Source organism: Lynx canadensis, chromosome C2 (assembly GCF_007474595.2).
Source record: "Lynx canadensis isolate LIC74 chromosome C2, mLynCan4.pri.v2, whole genome shotgun sequence".
Classification (NCBI taxonomy): domain Eukaryota; kingdom Metazoa; phylum Chordata; class Mammalia; order Carnivora; family Felidae; genus Lynx; species Lynx canadensis.
In genome coordinates, this window is record NC_044311.2 from 32336605 (window position 1) to 32355936 (window position 19332).

Sequence of the window (19332 nt, forward strand, 5' to 3'; positions counted from 1 at the left end):
AAAATGAATAAACATAAAAAAAATTAAACAAAAATAGAAATGCGAAATGACATTCCACTACTGGTAATTCCACTACTGGGTAGTTACCCAAAGAAAATGAAAACACTAATTCAAAAAGATATATGCATCCCAATGTTTATTGCAGCATTATTTATAATAGCTAAGATTTAGGGGCGCCTGGGTGGCTCAGTTGGTTAAGCGTCCGACTTCGGCTCAGGTCATGATCTCGCGGTCTGTGAGTTCAAGCCCCGCATCGGGCTCTGTGCTGACAGCTCAGAGCCTGGAGCCTGTTTCAGATTCTGTGTCTCCCTCTCTCTCTGACCTTCCCCCATTCATGCTCTGTCTCTGTCTCGAAAATAAATAAACATTAAAAAAAAATTTTTTTTAATAGCTAAGATTTAGAAAAAAAAACTCAATTGCCCATTGAAAGATGAATAAAGGTGAGACACACACACACAGGAATATTACTCAGCCATAACAAAAACTGAAATCTTTCTATCTGTATAGCAAATGAATAAACATCCATCCCACATGGATTGATCTACAGGGTAGTATGCTAACTAAATCAGATGGAGAAAGACAAATACCCTATGATTTCACATACATGTGGAATCTAAAAAACAAAACAAAGAAGACAGAAAGAGACTCATAAATACAGAGAATAAAAGTAATGGTTGCCAGAGGGGAAAGATTGGCAGGGTGGGGAAGGGGTGTGTGTGAGCAAAATAGGTAAAGGGATTAAGAGGTACAAACTTCCAGTTATAAACTAATCACAATAATAGAAAATATAGCATAGGGAATACAGTCAATAATGCTGTAGGTACACTGTATAGTGATAGGTAGTAATTACATTTATTGTAGTAAGCACTGAATCACGTATAGAACTGTCAAATCACTATGTGATACACCAGAAACCCAAAAACATTCTATGTCAACTATACTTCAATAAAAAAATTTTTAAAGAAAAAGGAAGCTCCTATCTTTTAGAGATACATTCTGAAATATTCACAGATGCAATGAGGTCTGCATGACCTTGAAAATAACATGGGAAGGAAATAAGGGATGGAGAGATAAAACATGATTAGCCATGACTTGATAGCTGTGGTAGCTGGGTAATAGTTATATGGAGAGTTCATTGTAGTATGCCTCTCACAAAAGGAGAGTGAAATTTTCCATAACAAAAACTTTCATGAATAGAAAAAAAATTGTGAAGACCAAATCAGATTGTAAAATTGAGTGCGAAATAGTACAAACCTTAACCCCTGACACAGTGAATGATACTACGATCTCTGAGACCTTATGCTACCTTAAATTAAATAATAACCAGTGTACTCACAATACATAAAGATACCCCCACAAAGTAAGGACACCCAGAGTTCTTCTAAACTTCTCAGTCATGTATCAGTAAGAATATATTCTGAGACTGGGTCCAAATCTCAAACTAATACTACCAAAATGCACACTTAGGAGCTCACAACAAATCAGAGTTCCATCTAAAAAGCAGGAAAGTCATAACTAACTACATCTCATTTCATGTTAATCTAATCATCTTCTCCACATCTTCACATGGATCACAATTTATTTACAAGGGAAGCATGGAGAGCAGAAATGATACTAAAATCAAATTCCTTTTTCAGATCATTGTCAATCCAAGTCATGAAGCAAAGTTTTCAAGAATCTCTAATATGCTGCTGAAATTTTAAAAGATGTATTAACAGAACTAGAATTAACAGAAAGCTTATATCAAGCTCCTTTACTCAGTAACCATTACAAGAACAAAGGCAAGCATAATACATACTGGAGGCCGACCAGGACGACCCCTTTTTCTTTTTCCTTTGATCTCAGTTTCTTCAAGTTCGCTGCCAGCATCAGAATGGGCAGTAGTTTCATTAGTTGAATCCCTAGAAAATGTGATATATTATTTTAGTGAACAAAATTAATTCATATATACAATACAGTTCTATTCCACTACTTTCCTTACTTCCTGGTATACAGCTGATAAGAAGGGTTTTTCTTCCGTTTGCAGAAAAAATCTTTAGGAAAAGGAAAATATTACCCTTCCTGCCAATATCACATAATATTGAGTGACATGAATCCCCATATCGATACGGAAACAAAGAGGAGGAAATCATTGTGGAAATGGCAGCTGCTATACAAAATATAAATGAAAATTCAGTTATGAAAGATGAATTATTCAATAGAAAAAACAAGTCTTGGGAGGAATTTTATTTTATAAAATCATGAATAGTTAGTAGCGTGCTAGTAAAAGTTTAACAAATGGCTCCTCAAAAAAATTATGCACGTTAACGATTAGAAATTTTACTGAAATAATGGTTCTATAAAACGAATTTACTGACAATAAAATACACAATATTCTTTTGGTTTTTTTTAAGTTTATTTATTTATTTTGAGAGAGAGGGAGAGAGAGCTCCAATGGGGTAGGGGCAGAGAGAGGAGACAGAATTCTAAGCAAGCTCCGCACTGTCAGCACAAAGCTCAACATGTGGCTCGAACTCACAAACTGTGACATCATGATCTGAGCAAGATCAAGAATCGGATGCCCAACCAACTGAGCCACCCAAGCACCCCACATAATATTATAAATCCCATACAACTAATTGATTCACATAAAACAATAATTTTGTCACAGATGTATCTATAGCTAACCTTTGATTGTAACTGATGAACAAACAGGATCCCGATATGAACAATCACGGATATCTTTGTTCACTTAATGAATAGGATACAGGTGATATGACAAAGACATTTGTTAGAACTTCACTCACTGGTCAATGTTGTGGACAATGTCTTTACTGAATCAGGTTAACAGTTCTCAAATAGTGGAAGGATACTTCCTCAATTATTTTTTCTATCATATTGTAATGGATATAAACTGATACACCTTTCCATTTAATCTGCATTATTAACAGTATCTCCATAACTTAATAAAGTTTATAGACAAATGAAAGAACAATAAATTGAGCCCTGATGTGTAGTGTTTGCTGATTTTCATAATGTAAATATTACCACAGCCAATTTCAAACTGACAAAGTGATATCAACAGAGTTGAGAATAAACAGCAGTAGTACACACTAAATAAAATAGGTGTATACAAATACACACATACATACAATAGGTGTAAATAAAAACTTCCAGAGCGTAGAAAACAGTAACATAAAATAACCAGGAAGTGATGAGTTTTGAGGATTTATTACTTTTACTTTTATTTTTAATATGATTTATTTAGTTTTAAGGTTATATAATTTAACTTTTTATAAAGACATTGTTATTTTAGTAGGGTCACAAAATTCCTGGAAATTTACTTTTCAGCTCTCCAGGACAATACAAGATGGCTCCAGCATACCACTGCAATAGTATTAACAACTTCTTTGATAGAATTTATACTACTAACAGTATAAAAGATCTATAAAACTGCAAACACAATGAAGGGAACACAGCAAATAGTGAGTCCAACACACAACCTATTATTTCTTCATCTGCTTCAACAAATGCTCTCAGTTCCATTTCCTTTTTGTATTGATTCGTTAAAGCTCAAGTCTGTAATGTCTACCACTCCTCCCTTCATACCACGTTCTCTGGAAGATCTCATCCACTTGATGTATAGCTTCTATTCAAATAACTTCAATATATTATCAATGGGCCTGATCATCTATAATTGAAGATTTTTAACTTCACATGTTAATAGCTTCTTTGAATGCCTATCAAATTCACCAAATACCACATACAAAATTAAGTCCAACACTAACTTATCTCTAGCTCTCTGCTCATGGCAATACAATTAACAAACTGATTTAATTAATGCAGGAGTGTACTTTAACTTGTATGCAAATTTATTATGGTCACTGCTATCCTGTCTTATATTCTTAGAATCGTATCAATCTTCCTCTTGTGCCATCAGCTAACAAGGGCAATCATGTTACCTTCCATATAATAATTCTCCAAATTCTTTCCATGATTATTACCATAATCACCACTCCCTGTATTAATCTCAACTCATCTATTTCTATCTCCCTCGTCCAGGACATTCTACACATAATGCCAGTAACATTCTTGTATCGTGATACCTCCCTACTTGCAAATCTTCAAAGATGACCTGGTATTTAAAACTGTGCACAGAAAAAAGAACTGAGACTTCTGGGAAAGATGGAGGAGTAGGAAGAGCTCACCTCAACCTCTAGATACATGCAAATAATACCCACATCAGCATATATAACCCAGAAAACTACCTGAAGACTGTCAAAACAGACTCTCTATAGGTAAATATAGAGAAGAGGCCATATCCAAAAAGGTAAGAAGGGCAAAGAACTAACTGGGAGCCAAATGGACCCACAGGAATGTCCATGGAAGGAAGGGATGCTATAGGCACAGAGAGGATATTGGACACCACACTAGGAACACCAGGCACCCAGAACAGGGGACCTGCATTAGCAAGACTAATCAACATAACGTTTGGCTTTGAAAATCCGAGAGGCTCAACTTTGTAAGTTCTTACAATCACCAGGGATTAATACCAGGAACTTTAAAAATCATCAGGCTGGCACTGGGAAGGCTAGAGGGCAATAAGATACTAGGTCCCCACCCTTTAAAAAAAAAAAAAAGCATCAAACAGCCGTGTGGAGATATAACACAGAAACAGTAGGTTCAAAAATGACTTGGGTGTATGAGAGGGAGATTTGTTTACTAATCTCAAAGCATTTGCTGGAGAGGTATGGATCTCTGGGAGATTTCTCCAAGAACAAAACTGCTGGCAGACACCATTTCCCTCACCATCACTCAGCCTAGATACATAGACACTTGCATAACCAGTGCAAACACACTCTCCTTCTAGCTTACTAACAGCACCTTCAAGTCTAAGATCTCTTGTGGACCCACCCCCTCCAACCCAGCCTCCACAGGAGTCTATCCAAAGCAGTATCACAAGCATAGCAGTGTGCAAGCAACCCCAATAGGGACAGAAACACCTCAAAGTGACTCCTGCCCTGGGCAAAGGGGGAAGAAAATGACCCACACCAGTATGACTCAGGCCCTGGCAGTGAGCAGGGGGTAGACAGCTGGTCTGACTGCAGGCCTTGCCCACTGATGAAAGCTTCTCAGGGAACAGCAAAGGTAGAGTGCCCTGCAGTTCGCTGTCACTACAGCTCTGGCAAATGCCCAGTCTGACCCAACTCAATCCCAAGGCCACCCCAGACAGGCCCACTAATGACAGAGAAACCAAAACCTGCACATAAAAAGACAAGGAGAGCCACTACAGATGACCAAACTGCAGGCAAATACAGCTCAGCCACAAAAGTAAGGCAATACAATACACAAACGAGACACCACTGAATGAAAGGTTCAGGTGAACAGGGAACACGGCACTGTACGGCACTACAGGACCTCTTCTTCATAAGGCCACTACTTTCAACAGGATATGTAGCTGCCTTTCCTAAAACACAGAAACAGACATGAACCATTAGAAAAGGTGAGAGAAAAGAGGAATGTGTCTCAAAAAAAAAAAAAAAAAAGACAAAATCACAGCAAGAGATCTAAACAAACAGAAAAAATATGCCTGAGAAAGAATTTAAAGTACTAGTCATAAAGATACTCACTGGACTTTAGAAAAGACTAGCAGACCTCAGAGAGAGCTTTAACAAGGAGATAGAAAATATGAAAAAGAACCAATCAGAAACGAAGAACTCAATAACTGGAATTAAGAATATACTAAGGGAATAAATAGACTAGAAGAAGGAGAAGAATGGATCAGCGACCTGGAGGACAGAGTAATGAAAAGGAATGAAGCTGAACAGGACAAAAAATAATAATAGTAATAATACATGAAAAGAGACTTGAACTTAATGACACCATTGAGCATAATAACATTTGCATTAGGGATCTCAGAAAAAGAAGAGAGAAAAAAGGGGGCATAACATTTATTTGAAGAAATAATACCTGAAAATTTCCTGAATCTGGGGAAGGAAACAGAAATCCACATCCAAGAGGCACAGAGAGCCTCCAACAAAACAAACCCAAAGAGGTGCATACCAAGACACCTAGTAATTAAAATGGTAAAAACTAGTGATGAAGAGAAAATTATAAAAGCAGCAAAGAAAACAGTTACATAAAAGGAAAACCCCATAAGGTTATCTGCTGATTTTTCAGTAGAAACTTTGCAAGACCGAAGGGAGTGGCAAAATATATTAAGAACACCGAAAGAAAAAAACCTGCAACCAAGAATTATTCTATCCAGGAAGGCCATCATTCAAAATAAAAGGAGAACTAAAGAGTTTTCCAGAAACTCTCTGAATGGAAAGGAAATACCCTAAAGCAAGAGTAAGCAAGAGTAAGAAATGTAGGAAGCAGTAAAAATAAGGTCTATAAAAATCAAAGGATTCACAAAAGCAGTGAATATTATATTTTACACCTGAAACTAATATAACAATGTATGTTAATTATACTGGAATGGAAGTTTTTGAAAAACTTTTTAAAAATAAACATAAAATTATAAATAGGGGCACCTGGGTGACTCAGTCAGTTAAGCATCCGACTCTTGATTTCAGCTCAGGTCATGATCCCAGGGTTGTGAGATTGAGTCCCACATCAGGCTCTGTGCTGAGAATGCAACCTACTTAAGATACATTCTGTTTATCATTCTCTTTCTCTTTCTCTCTCTCTCTCTCTCTCTCTCTCTCTCTCTCTCTCTCTCTCTCCCCACCCCCACCACCCCTCTCCCCTGCTCACGCTCTCTCTCTTTCTGAAAATAAAATCTTTAGTATTCATAAAGGCAGGTGTCTGCACAATTAGCAGTAGTTGATTCCTGATCTAGCTGATCTTACTCATCTCTACTAAAGAGTAATAAATCAGGATAGTTGGGTGGTTCAATGAGTTGAGCATCCAACTCTTGCTTTAGGCTCAGGTCAAAATGTCCTGATTCATGGGATCGAGCCCCATATTGGTCTGCGATGACAGCATAGATCCTGCTTGAGATTCTGTCTCTGTCCCTTTATCTCTGTCCCTCCCCCAGTCACATGTGCACAGGTTCTGGCTCTCTCTCTCTCTCTCAAAATAAATAAATTAAAAAAAAAAAAACAATAAGTCATACTGCTTTTTCCTCAATATGCACCAAATAGTTTATGTTTACATATATGTACTGTGTGCTTGTTTCTATACATGATCTAGAATAAACATGCACAAAAACCTTGTAAGAAAACACAACTGTATCAATTACAAAAATAAATGAAAGATCTGAAAACATGATAATCTTGTCCATAGTCATACACCTAGTAAGCACCACAGTCCACTTAGATCTCAAGGTAAACCTGAATTCTCTATCTCCATGTCAGGACACTAGAATGCAAATATTATGTTTTCTATTTATCTTGTGTGGATAGAATCTACTAGTGCTTTTGATGCTTGCAATCACTAAGCAACTACAGGAACAGGTTTGTTCCACCACAGAATATGTGACTCATTAGTGAAAATAATTTATCCTTGAGCACTACACGTTACTCATAGAAGAGTAAGGTACAACTTATTTTCTAATTCTGACAACTGCAGTGAGTTTAAAAGGTGATGACTATTACCAACAAATAACTACTACATTCCAATTAGTATACACATGTGTATGCATGTTTATTAGAATATATGATACATATTTTTTAATTTCAAGCAATAGAGAGAATATAAGAGTTTCACATCACCACACCCTAACTCTGATTCTCAATGTGCAGACTAACATTACTGATGGTTTAGATCAAGACCTAATTTTTTTTTTTTTATATTTGAGAGAGAACATGCATGCATAGTGGAGAAGAGGGCACAGGGAGAAAGAGAGAGAGAGAGAGAGAGAGAGAGAGAGAGAGAGAGAGAGAGAGAGAATCTTAAGCAGGCTCTATGTTTGTGGAGTCTGACACGGGGCTCAATCCCAAGACTCCGGGATCATGACCTGAGCCGTAATCAGCAATCCAACACTCAACTGACTGAGCCACCCAGGTGCCCCTTAAATTTTTTAATTAACAGGAATCTTCATACAAATACACAGAATTTCTGAATAGTATCCCATAATATATGTGAAATTTATTTAATTACTTCCCTGCCAATGAGCACTTAGATTGTCTCTAGCTTTACAGTATTACAGAACTAAAACAACTGTCTTTGTACACTACCTCTAATTACACAGCAACAAATTACTCTCTAGGATAGACAAAGAATACTTGATCAAGGGTAGGCAAACTCAAACTTTGACTAACTGCTATAAAAGCCTACAAAAACCCTGCCAATCTCTAATGTTCGCATTTATAGACATAAATTAAAAGAAAGAAAAAATCAGATGAAATCTTCTAAGAATGAATTTTTATCCCCTAAAACTCTCTAAATTCTGTCTATCTCTATTTGCACTGTAATCACTTCAGTTCAAGTTATCAACATATCTGGCCTGCATACTACAATATCCTCCTAATAGGTGTCCTTGCTTCTATTCTTGCCCCTCCCAAATAATCACTATACTGCATGAAGGGTGATTTTCTGAATCTCTCCCATGCATCTCTTCCATGCTTAAAATCCGACAGTGACTTCCTACTGCTCCTAAGAAGAAAAACTCAAAATTCTTGCCATCATTTAAGCAAGTCCCTGTACGATACAGCCCCACTCTGCTCCTAAGCCTTAATCTCATGCCACTCTCTATCACCAACCCTGAAAAAAGAAAAAGTACAGTTTTATTTCACTTTATCAAATATACCATGATTCCTCCTAACTCAAGGTCTCTGTACATACCATATTCCTTCAGTCTGGAATTAACACCATTATTCCTTCTTCTTCCCCCACAGTGTTCCTTCAGTTCAGAGTTAAGCTCAATTGTCTTTTCCAGAGAAAAGAACACTAAATGAAGGCATGTGGTAAAATTCTCACAAAATTCTCTAATTTAACTTCCTAGCACCCATAATAGCAGCTCTATATATCTGCGATTATTTCATTAACATATACTTATTATACAAGCTTCACGACAGTATGGACTGAATCTCTACTATATGCTTTCTCCTCCAGAACTTAACATACTTCCAAGAACTGTATTATGTAGTAGAATATAAAAATATATGGTAACTGATAATATTTGACAATGCTTAATAGTAAATAGCACTAAGGTCACAAATTTATCAGTGATAATAATATCTAAGTGAAACAAGAAATAACAAGGTCATTCACTGGAATTACCTTTCTCATGTCTACATTAAAAATCATTCTAAATGTTATTTATTCTGAAAGAAAGAGAGCATGAGCAGGGGAGGGGCAGAGAGAGAGAGGGAGAGAGAGGATGTCAAGTAGGCTCCATGCTGTGAGTATGGAGCCCAATATGGGGGCTCAATCTCACAAACTGTGAGATCATGACCCAAGCTGAAGTCAAGAGTCAGACGCTTAACTGCCCCAGAAAAATCATTCTTGAAATAAACATTAAGAATTGCCGGATCAAAATATTTTTGTTTGTTTTTGAGGAGACTGTAGAGATCAGTTTCTAATAAACTGTCTTCACTTTACAAATGATAGAAACTCAAGTTTACAAATACTAAGAGACATATTTCCTTTCACTTACAAAGCAAACATGACACTGCTGGCTGGATGGATTAAACAAGATTATATATGTTGCTAAAATATGTCAAAATCCTCAGAAAACTTTATGGCCTCAATAAATGTCTCTCAGATCTCAACTCGACCAAGAGTACTATCTCCCACTGACGGACTGAAAGCAAAGTTCATTCACCCACCTCACAGATTACCACTATCCACTACCCATAATCATAATACAGGTTTTCATTTCTATGAAAAAAAATCAGTTATACACAAAAAACAATGTGAAATACCACTGTGTCAATACAATTTCTCTTTAAATACAACAGTTATTGAAATACAATCTCTGTGCCATATTTAATCAGAGATACTTACTAAGGGCCTGCCTAATATACAATAGTATGAGATAAAAAAGTGGGGGCACCTGGGTGGCTCAGTCATTTAAGTGTTTGACTCTTGATTCTGGCTCAGGTCATGATCTCATGGTCTTGAGATTAAGCTCCACACTGGGCTCTGTGCTAGGCATGAAACCTGCCTAGGATTCTCTTTCTCCCTCTCACTCTGCCCCTTCCCCACCCACCCTCACCCTCCCTCTCTCTCTCTCTCTCTCTCTCTCAAAAAAAAAAAAAAATTAACAAGATGAAAAGGTGCAGTTCAGGCAGAAACAACAAGAGTTATAAAACATTAGGTTAAGTATGGTGCTGGAGGAAAAAGCAAAGAACATTACAGGAGCACAAAAGGAAACCTACCCCAACTTTGAGAGGGAAAAAAAGCTTTTCTGGTGGCATAATACATCAGCTAAGACTTACAGGATTAGTGGGTTGGCCAGGTAAGAGCACAGGTGAGTACGCACTGCAGGCAGGACAAAGATTTTAAAGAAGAAAGAAAATACTATGTGAGGACCTCCAAACTTGGTAATACATTTAAGTTAGGGAGTAATAAAGACACAGGAGTTAAGTAATTAGAAAGGGCTTAAATTTAATCTCCTATATTTGGGAGAAAGAAGGAGGATAGGTATTGATGGCTTTCCAAGCAGTAAAGAAATCTAGACAGCCTTTTTTGTCTTAGATACCTGGAGGAAAAACACAAGGCCAGGAAACCAATTAAAAGGTGCCTACAATCTCTTGGGGAAAGAGGTATATAAATGAACAGGGGCATTAAAAATTATAAATAAACAAACTGTTGATCACTTTCATTGTATCTAAACCACTGTTCTCATACAGGATCACAGTATGCAGACTCCTAATTTGTATCTTGATGAAACCTCTAAAAGGAAAAGTATCTGCTACTACATTGATCATATTTCCCAAAGAAAACAAAATAAGACCCAATTCTAGATCTGTCCTACAACTCCAACAAATCTAATGAGATGCCATCAGAAATGCCAACTTGGTATATCCTTAATATTACTTCTGGCAGCCAGAATGGTCCAATGATCTGAATCTCAGGGAAAATAAGGTGGGGAGAGGTGGGAGGGTATGTGTTGGAGAAACCGTAGGATATAGGATAGGAGTTTATAAACTATTGTAAATGGTCCAACAAAATATTTACACTTTGCAGGCAATTCATTCTCTATCACAACTTGTAGCACTAAAGCTGTCAAACAATGTGTAAAGGAATGAGCATGGTTCTGTACCAGTAACACTTTATTTATAAAAATAGGCAGCATGCCAGATTTGGTCCAGGGATCATAGTGTGCTGACCCCTGAGAAGAAGAGTAACCTCTTCTTTGCTCAATACCACAAAAATACTCCTATAACAATAGTAAGAGCCCTGGATGGATATGGTAATTGTACAGTCTAACTGCTGTTTGACTTCAGACATATTGCTCAACTATGAGAGAACCTATTTGATGTGATGACAGAAGTATTTCATGCACAAAAGTGTCATGTATTTTTTTTAAATAGAGGAAAAGTATAATACTTACTGTAATACTGGTAACTCTGAAGTAATCATTGCTGAAGAGGTCTTTCCACAATGTAGCAAAAGAATCAAGTGCTGTACAACTCAAACTTTTTAAATAACTTCAAAGTCAATCCTGTTAATTAAAAAAAAATAAGATAATTATTTTATTTCCAATTTTACTGAGGTATAATTGACAAATAAAATTGTATGATATTTAAACCACATGTGATGATTTGATATACGTACACATTGTGAAGGTCTTCTACCCCCCCCCCAAGTTAATCAACATATCTATCACCTCACATACTGACCTTTTATGTGTAAAAACATTTAAATTCTACTCTCTTAGCAAATTTTGATTATACACTTCAGTGTTATCAACTATATATTACCATATTACACAAGGTAATGTTACACATTAGACTTCAGACCATATTCATCTATAACTGAAAGCTGTACCCTTTCACCAACCTCTTACTACCTCCCCCACCCCCTAACCCCTGGCAATGACATTTCTACTCTGTTTCTATGAAATCAACTTGTATATGTGATGCCATGTGACATTTGTCTTTCTCTCACTTCTTTCACTTAGCATAATGCCTCTAAGTCCATCCATGTTGTCACAAATGACAGGATTTCCTTTAAGACTGAATACTGTTCCTATACACAAATAATGTACCAGGTTTTCTTTATTCATTCATCAACAAACAGGTTTTCAATACAGTGGCTACTGTAATGTTGCTATGAACATTTGAGTACAGATACGTCAGGATAATAATTCCATTTCCTTTAGAAATACACTCAGAAGTAAGACTGTTAGATCATATGGTAGTTTTAATTATTCACAGAACCTCCACACTGTTTCCCATAGAAACTGTGTTAGTTTACATTCTCATTAGCAGTATAAAAGGTTCCCTTTCCACCACCTCACCACTATTAACCTCCTGTCTTTTTGATAAGAGATATCCTAACAGCTGTGAGGTGATATTTCATTGTAGTTTTGATTTGCATTACTCTGATGATTAGTGATATTCAGCACCTTTTCATGTACCCACTGGTTATCCGTATTTCCTCTTAGGGAAAAAATATATTTAAATCCTTTGAAAAAGAAAATTATTTTAAAGTGAAATGAATATGCTAGAATATTTAGACTATATCAATCAGTACTATCAAACACAGTCATTGATATTTATCAAATAAATTAAAAACTTATGTCCACACAAAAGCTTACACAAGGATATTTATAGCAGCTTTATTTAAAGTTGTCCAAACATGGAAGCAACCAAGATGTTCATCAGGAGGTGAATGGATAAACAAACTGTGGTACAGTTAGAAAATGGAATATTATTTGGCACTAAAAAGAAATGAGCTAGCAAGCCTTGAAAAGACATGGAGAACGTTCAAATGCTTATTACTAAGTGAAAGAAGCCAATATGAAAGATTTACATACTGCATAATTCCAACAACATGGCATTCTGGAAAAGACAAAACTGTGGAAATGATAAAATGATGAGTGGTTGCCAGAAGTAAAAAGTACATAGGGAATAAATAGGCAGATACAAAGGACTTCTAGGGCAGTGAAACTATTTTGTATGACACCATTAAGGTGGCTGCATGTAATTTTTATACGTTTATCAAAACCCATAGAATATATAACACCCAAAGTGCACCTAATGTAAGCTATGAACTTTGGATGATAATGACACGTCAATGTAGGTTCATTGATTGTAACAGATGTACCAGGCTGGTGTGAAAACCTGAAAGTCAGAGAGGCTTGATCCATGTGAGAACTAGGGTATAAGAGAAATCTCTCTACCATCTGTTCAATTCTGCTGTTAACATAAAACTTCTCTAAAAAATAAAATCTATTAAGGGGAAAAAAAAAAAGGGCAGGGAAAGTGGGAGAAAACAGAGCATTCAAGACAGACCATGACACAGTATCAAGGGAATCACATAAGTATATAAAACTGGAACTCCATATTTCTCAAAATAATGTAAGATACTAAAACACAAATAGAGGATCAGGGAATTCCCAATTAGAATAAATACTATAAAATATATATACTGCTAAAAACCAAAGGTTAAGGAAACAAAAAGGAAGTTAAAGGGACACCTGGGTGATTTACTCAGTTAAGCGTCTGACTCGACTTCAGCTCAGGTCATGATCTCACGATTTGTGAGTTCAAGCCTCATGTCAGGCTCTGCACTTACAGAGCAGAGCCTGCTTGAGATTCTTTCTCCCTCTCTCTCTGCCCCTCCCCTGCATACTCCCTATCTCTCTCTCTCTAATAAAAATAAACTTTAGGAAAAAAGGAAGCAAAGAAATAGGTTTTCTCACACACTGAAACACAAAGATAAGAATTTTATCAGACTTTTTGTTGAAAACTATATAAGCTGAAAGTCAGTGGAAGGACATCTTTGAAGTGCTGAGAGAAAAAAATAAACATTTGATTTATATACTCAGTGACAGTCTTTGCAAATCAAAAGGACAGACTGATCTCATGGAAAATGAAGGAGTAGAAAGCTCCATGAACCAGCCCTTCCAGTAAAGCAAGTCTTAGGTTTGTGAAACTGACAAAATCAAATTTTACAGACATCTGAAATTTAAAACAAAGTATAACAGAGAAAAGAGGACCTAACAAAGAGCCTGCTAAAATGTGGTAAGGAAAAGCACTATGCGGGCATCTGAGTGGCTCAGTCAGCTAAGCGTCTGACTCTTGATATCAGCTCAGATCATATCTCATGGTTCGTTAGACCAAGCCCTGCATCGGGATCTGTGCTAACAGCAGAAAGCCTACTTGGAATTCTCTCTCTCTCCCTCTTTCTATGCCCCTCCCCTGCTTGAGCATTCATGCATGTGTGCTTTCTCTCTCAAACTCGTTTTTGTTTTTTTTAAAGAAAGCACTGTAGAATTTTGTTTTTCTACCAACTCCCCTCCCCCACAATCAACAATCAACAGTATCCATAGGGATGACAGACCAATTTCCTGGTGCATCTTTCTGGTAGCAAAAATAAGAACATGGATCTTGTTCTCAAAAACTGTGGTTGTGTGTTTTGAAGGGATTCTGGACTACCATCTTTCCAAGGAAGCTGAAATCATACACTACAAACAGGTGAGGCAAGACACAGTGGATGTGACAAAGAGCAGACAATCTGAAAAGCTTCAGAATAAGGAGGCTAAGGAAGAAGATATTCTGGGGATCAAGGGCTTTAAAGAGTTAATCACATATACCAAGAAACCCAAAGTGCTACATACATGCCCAGGGCCAGAAGCATATTTGCAGAAGACATGAGAGGACACAGGCTTGCAACTCTAGCTAATCTTTGGGTTCTGTGCAAGCACAAAGTGAAGACTAAGGCAGAGCAGTAAGCAACCTGGCTAACCTTTGAAGGAATACCTCAGCTACAGATAAATAGCCAAGACCAAAAGACTGCTTTTCTTCCTTTTGATTCCCATTGGCTCAAAATATCTGTAAGTTAACTGCTGCCTACGGATATTATAAAATTTCATTAACCATACATGACAATGAGTACAGTAATTGAAAACAATACTTTAGAAAAGTCACTACACACATGGCTGTAGCCCTGAAGAGGCAATAAACCTCAGGAAAAAGGAATCTAGTGTCTAGAGTTATCATATTACGATACTGAAAAAAAAATTTTTTTTTGAGAGAGAGAAAGACCATGCACAAGCAGGGAAGGGGCAAAGAGAAGGAGACACAGAATCCCAAGCAGGCTCCTCACCATCAGTGCACAGCCTGACACGGGGCTCAAACTCATGAACACACGAGATCATGGCCTGAGCTGAGGTCAAGAGTCAGATACTTAACCAACTGCGCCACCCAGGCACCCTGAAAATGTCCAGTTTTTAACATGAACAATCACAAGGCATACAAAGAAAAAAAAATACGGCCCATTAATAGGAAAAGAGGTTGACAGAAATCATCTTTGACTAAAACAAAACTTAGGCTTAGACTTTCAGAGGACAAACTATCAGAAGAATATAGACTATCTGAAAACGTGCTGATGAAAAACTTTCCAATTTTTATACAAACAGAAATCTACAAATTCAACAAGGTCAAACAACTCTAGATAGGACAAACTCAAAAGAGATTCACAGATACAAATTACAATCAAATAATGAAAGCCAAAGACAATGAGAAAACACTGAAAAGAAGTAAAACAGAAATGACCCATAACATACAACTAACTAATCCTCCTTAAGAATAACAGCCAACTTCTCATCAAAAACTATGCAAGGTAGAAGGCAGTAGGATGGCATATCTAAATTGTCGGGAAAAAACTGCCATACAAAAAAAAATTTGTTTTAATGTTTATTTATTTTTGAGGGAGTAGCAGCTGATGAGGGGCAGAGAGAGGGGGACAGAGGATCCAAAGCAGGCTCTTCACTGACAGCAGCAAGCCCGATGTGGAGCTCGAACTTACAAACCACGAGATTGTGACGTGAGCCAAAGTCAGATGCTCAACCAACTGCACCACCCAGATGCCCCGCAAACAAAAATTCTATATCCAACAAACTATCACACAAAAATGGAAAAACTTAAGACATTCCTAGGAAAAAAAAATGGAGGAGACTTGTTACTAGAACTCACCTACCATACAAGAAATGGTAAAGAAGTCCTTAACAGACAATAAACCCACAATAACTTGAAGCCATACAAAGATTAAAGAATACTAATGGGGCGCCTGGGTGGCTCAGTCGGTTGAGCATCCGACTTCGGCTCAGGTCACAATCTCGCGGTTCGTGAGTTCGAGCCCCGCGTCAGGCTCTGGACTGATGGCTCAGAGCCTGGAGCCTGCTTCCGATTCTGTGTCTCCCTCTCTCTCTGCCCCTCCCCCGTTCATGCTCTGTCTCTCTCTGTCCCAAAAATAAATAAACGTTAAAAAAAAAAAAAAAAAGAATACTGGCAAAAGTAACTACAGAAGAAAATGCAGAAAAAAATATTTATAGAAGAAAATATTTTTTGCCTGTAACTTATATTTTTGTTTCCTGTAGGATTTAAAAGACAAACTTTTAAGACAATAACTATATAACTACTATGTTGTTGGACACACATGTATAAAGATATCGTTTATACTTTTGGGAAAACTGGACAGCTACATGCAAAAGAATGAAACTTGACCACTTTCTTATACCATACACAAAAATAAACTCAAAGATTAAGGACCCAAATGTGAGGCCTGAAATTTAAAAATATCCTAGAAGAGAAAGATAGGCAGTAATTTCTCTGATACCAGCTGTAACAACATTTTCCTAGATATGTCACCTGAGGCAAGGGAAATAAAAGCAAAAATAAACTTATTGGGACTATATTGAAATAAAAAGCTTCTGCACAGTGACAGACTAAAAGACCTCTTATTGAATGTGAGAGGATATTTTCAAGTGACATATCTGTTAAAGGGTTAGCACCCAAGATATATAAAGAACTTAGACAACTCAACACCCCAAGTCCCAAATAATCCAATTAAAAATGGACAGAATAGATGAACAAACATTTCTCCAAAGAAGACATGAGGAGGGCCAAAAGACACATGAAATGATGGCTCAACATCACTCATTGTCAGAGAAATGCATTTCAAAACCACAATGAGATACCACTTCACACCTCCTAAAATGGTTAAACTCAAAAACACAAAGAAACAAGTGTTGATGAAGATGTGGAGAAAAAGAAACCCTCATACACTGTTGGTGGGAATGCAAACTGGTGCAGCTACTATAGAAAACAGTATGGAGGTTCCACAAAAAATAAAAAATGAAACTACCACATGATCCAGAAATTCCACTAATGCATATGTATCCAAAGAATATGGGAACGCTATTTCAAAAGGATATGTGCACTTCTACATTTATTGTGGCATTATTTACAAAAGCTGAATTATGGAAGTAGCCCAAGTATCCACCAGTAAATAAATGCATGAAGTATAGGTGATATGCATAATCAAGTATTGAGCCATAAAAAGGAATGAAATCTTGCCATTTGCTACAACATGAATAGACCTAGAGAGTATAATGCTAAGTGACATAAGTCACTCAGAGAAAGACAAATACCGTATGATTCCACTCATATGTGGAAATTTAAGAAACAAAACAAACAAGCAAAGAAAAAAAAGCAACAAACCAAAAATGTACACTCTAAACTAAAGAAGTAATGGTTACCAAAGGGAAGGTGAGTTGGGGTGGATAAAATAGGTGAAGGGGATTAAATGTATCCTTATCACGATGAGCACTAAAAATGTAGGGAATACTGAATTACTATATCGTACACTTGAAACTAATATACACAGTATGTTAATGATATGTGAATTCAAAAAAATTTTAAGATATAATTTATAACAATAACATAAGGAAAAGGGATAGAGATAGTATCAGAAATTTACAAGCTATTAAAGCTAAGCTACTTTCAATTCAAACTACTGGTGTATAAATTTGGAATGTTAATTATGATTACCAGGATAATTACTAAAAAAATACTTTTAAAATATAGAGAAAATGAAAATGGTATACTAGGAAAAGATCTAACACAAAAGACAGCAGTTTTGGATAAACTGAGCAACAAAGAAGATGTAAGACATAGAATACAAACAGTAAAACAGCAAAAATCCTTTCTTACCAGTGATCACTTTAAATATATTTGTGAAATTAATAAAAGGAAACAACACTGGAGGGGCACCTGGGTGGGTCAGTCGGTTAATGGTCCAACTTCCGCTCAGGTGATTATCTCACAGTTCCTGAGTTCAAGTCCTAAATAGAGGTCTCTGCTGTCCGCATAGAGTTGGCTTCAGATCCTTTGTCCCCCTAGCGCTCTGCCCGCCCCTCCCCAACTTGTGCTCTTTGTCAAAAATAAACATTTAAAAAGTTTTTAAAAAGGAAATATCATTTAGAATGGTTTTGGGAGCCCAGCAAAAAAGAACACTCTCACAACCAGTACCCAACATTAATTGCAGATCCAGCAAGAAGAGATGGACATCGCATTACTACTTTACTATCTTAGCAGAATGGAAAGTTTCTTCCTCCACCTGCAACAGACTAGCCAATCAGAGACACTCACAACTCAGCCAATAAGAAGCCATTATACTTAGAACTCTGAGTTTACACCAATGGAGTTTTTAACAGCCCTCCCACTATCTCCAACTCCTTTCCTTTGTTTTCTCAACTTCCGTATAGTTTTGCCATAACTTCTTGTCTCAGATTGCAATTCTCTGTTATTCCCAAATAAACCTCTAACTTTTGCTGGTAAAATAACTGACAGTTTTACTTTTAAGGTTAACATATCAAACTCATCAGCATTAAGAGACAGAACAGAATATGGATTTTTAAAAATTGATCCAATTACATGCTGTCTACAACAGATTCATTTTAGACTTGGATACACAAAGAAATTGAAAATAAGAACATGCAAAAAATATATATTCTAGGGGCGCCTGGGTGGCTCAGTTGGTTAAGCATCTGATTTGGGCTCAGGTCATGATCTCATAGTTTGTGGGTTAGAGCCCCGCCTCGGGCCCTGTGCTGACAGCTCAGAGCCTGGAGCCTGCTTCAGATTCTGTGTCTCCCTCTCTCTCTCTGCCCCTTCCCAGCTGGTGCTCTGTCTCAGGCTCTTAAAAATAAATATTAAAACAAAGTTTTTTTTTAATGTTCTATTCAAAGACTAAACAAAAGAAAAGCTGGAGTGGTTGTGCCAATATGAGACAAAATAAATTTTAAGTCCAAACTTTTTATGAGAGACAAAGAACAACATAAATGGGCAGAATTCATCAGAAAGATATTACAATCATAAACATACATTTACACCAAACAGCACAGTTCCAAAATATAAGAAACACAGAACTGGAGGGAGAAATAGTACT

The 19332-nt window shown here is 36.8% G+C and overlaps 1 protein-coding gene across 1 annotated transcript in view; it reads right to left on the reverse strand.

The window, feature by feature from the left end:
* STAG1 (stromal antigen 1) overlaps positions 1 to 19332 on the reverse strand; it is a 402316-nt gene that overhangs the window by 273948 nt on the left and 109036 nt on the right. The window contains exons 2-3 of the mRNA XM_030330452.2: positions 11486 to 11596; positions 1799 to 1901 (exon numbers count right to left, since the gene is read on the reverse strand). Coding sequence (XP_030186312.1) covers positions 1799 to 1901; positions 11486 to 11514 — 132 coding nt within the window. The 5' untranslated portion in view covers positions 11515 to 11596. The remainder of the gene's footprint in view (positions 1 to 1798; positions 1902 to 11485; positions 11597 to 19332) is intronic.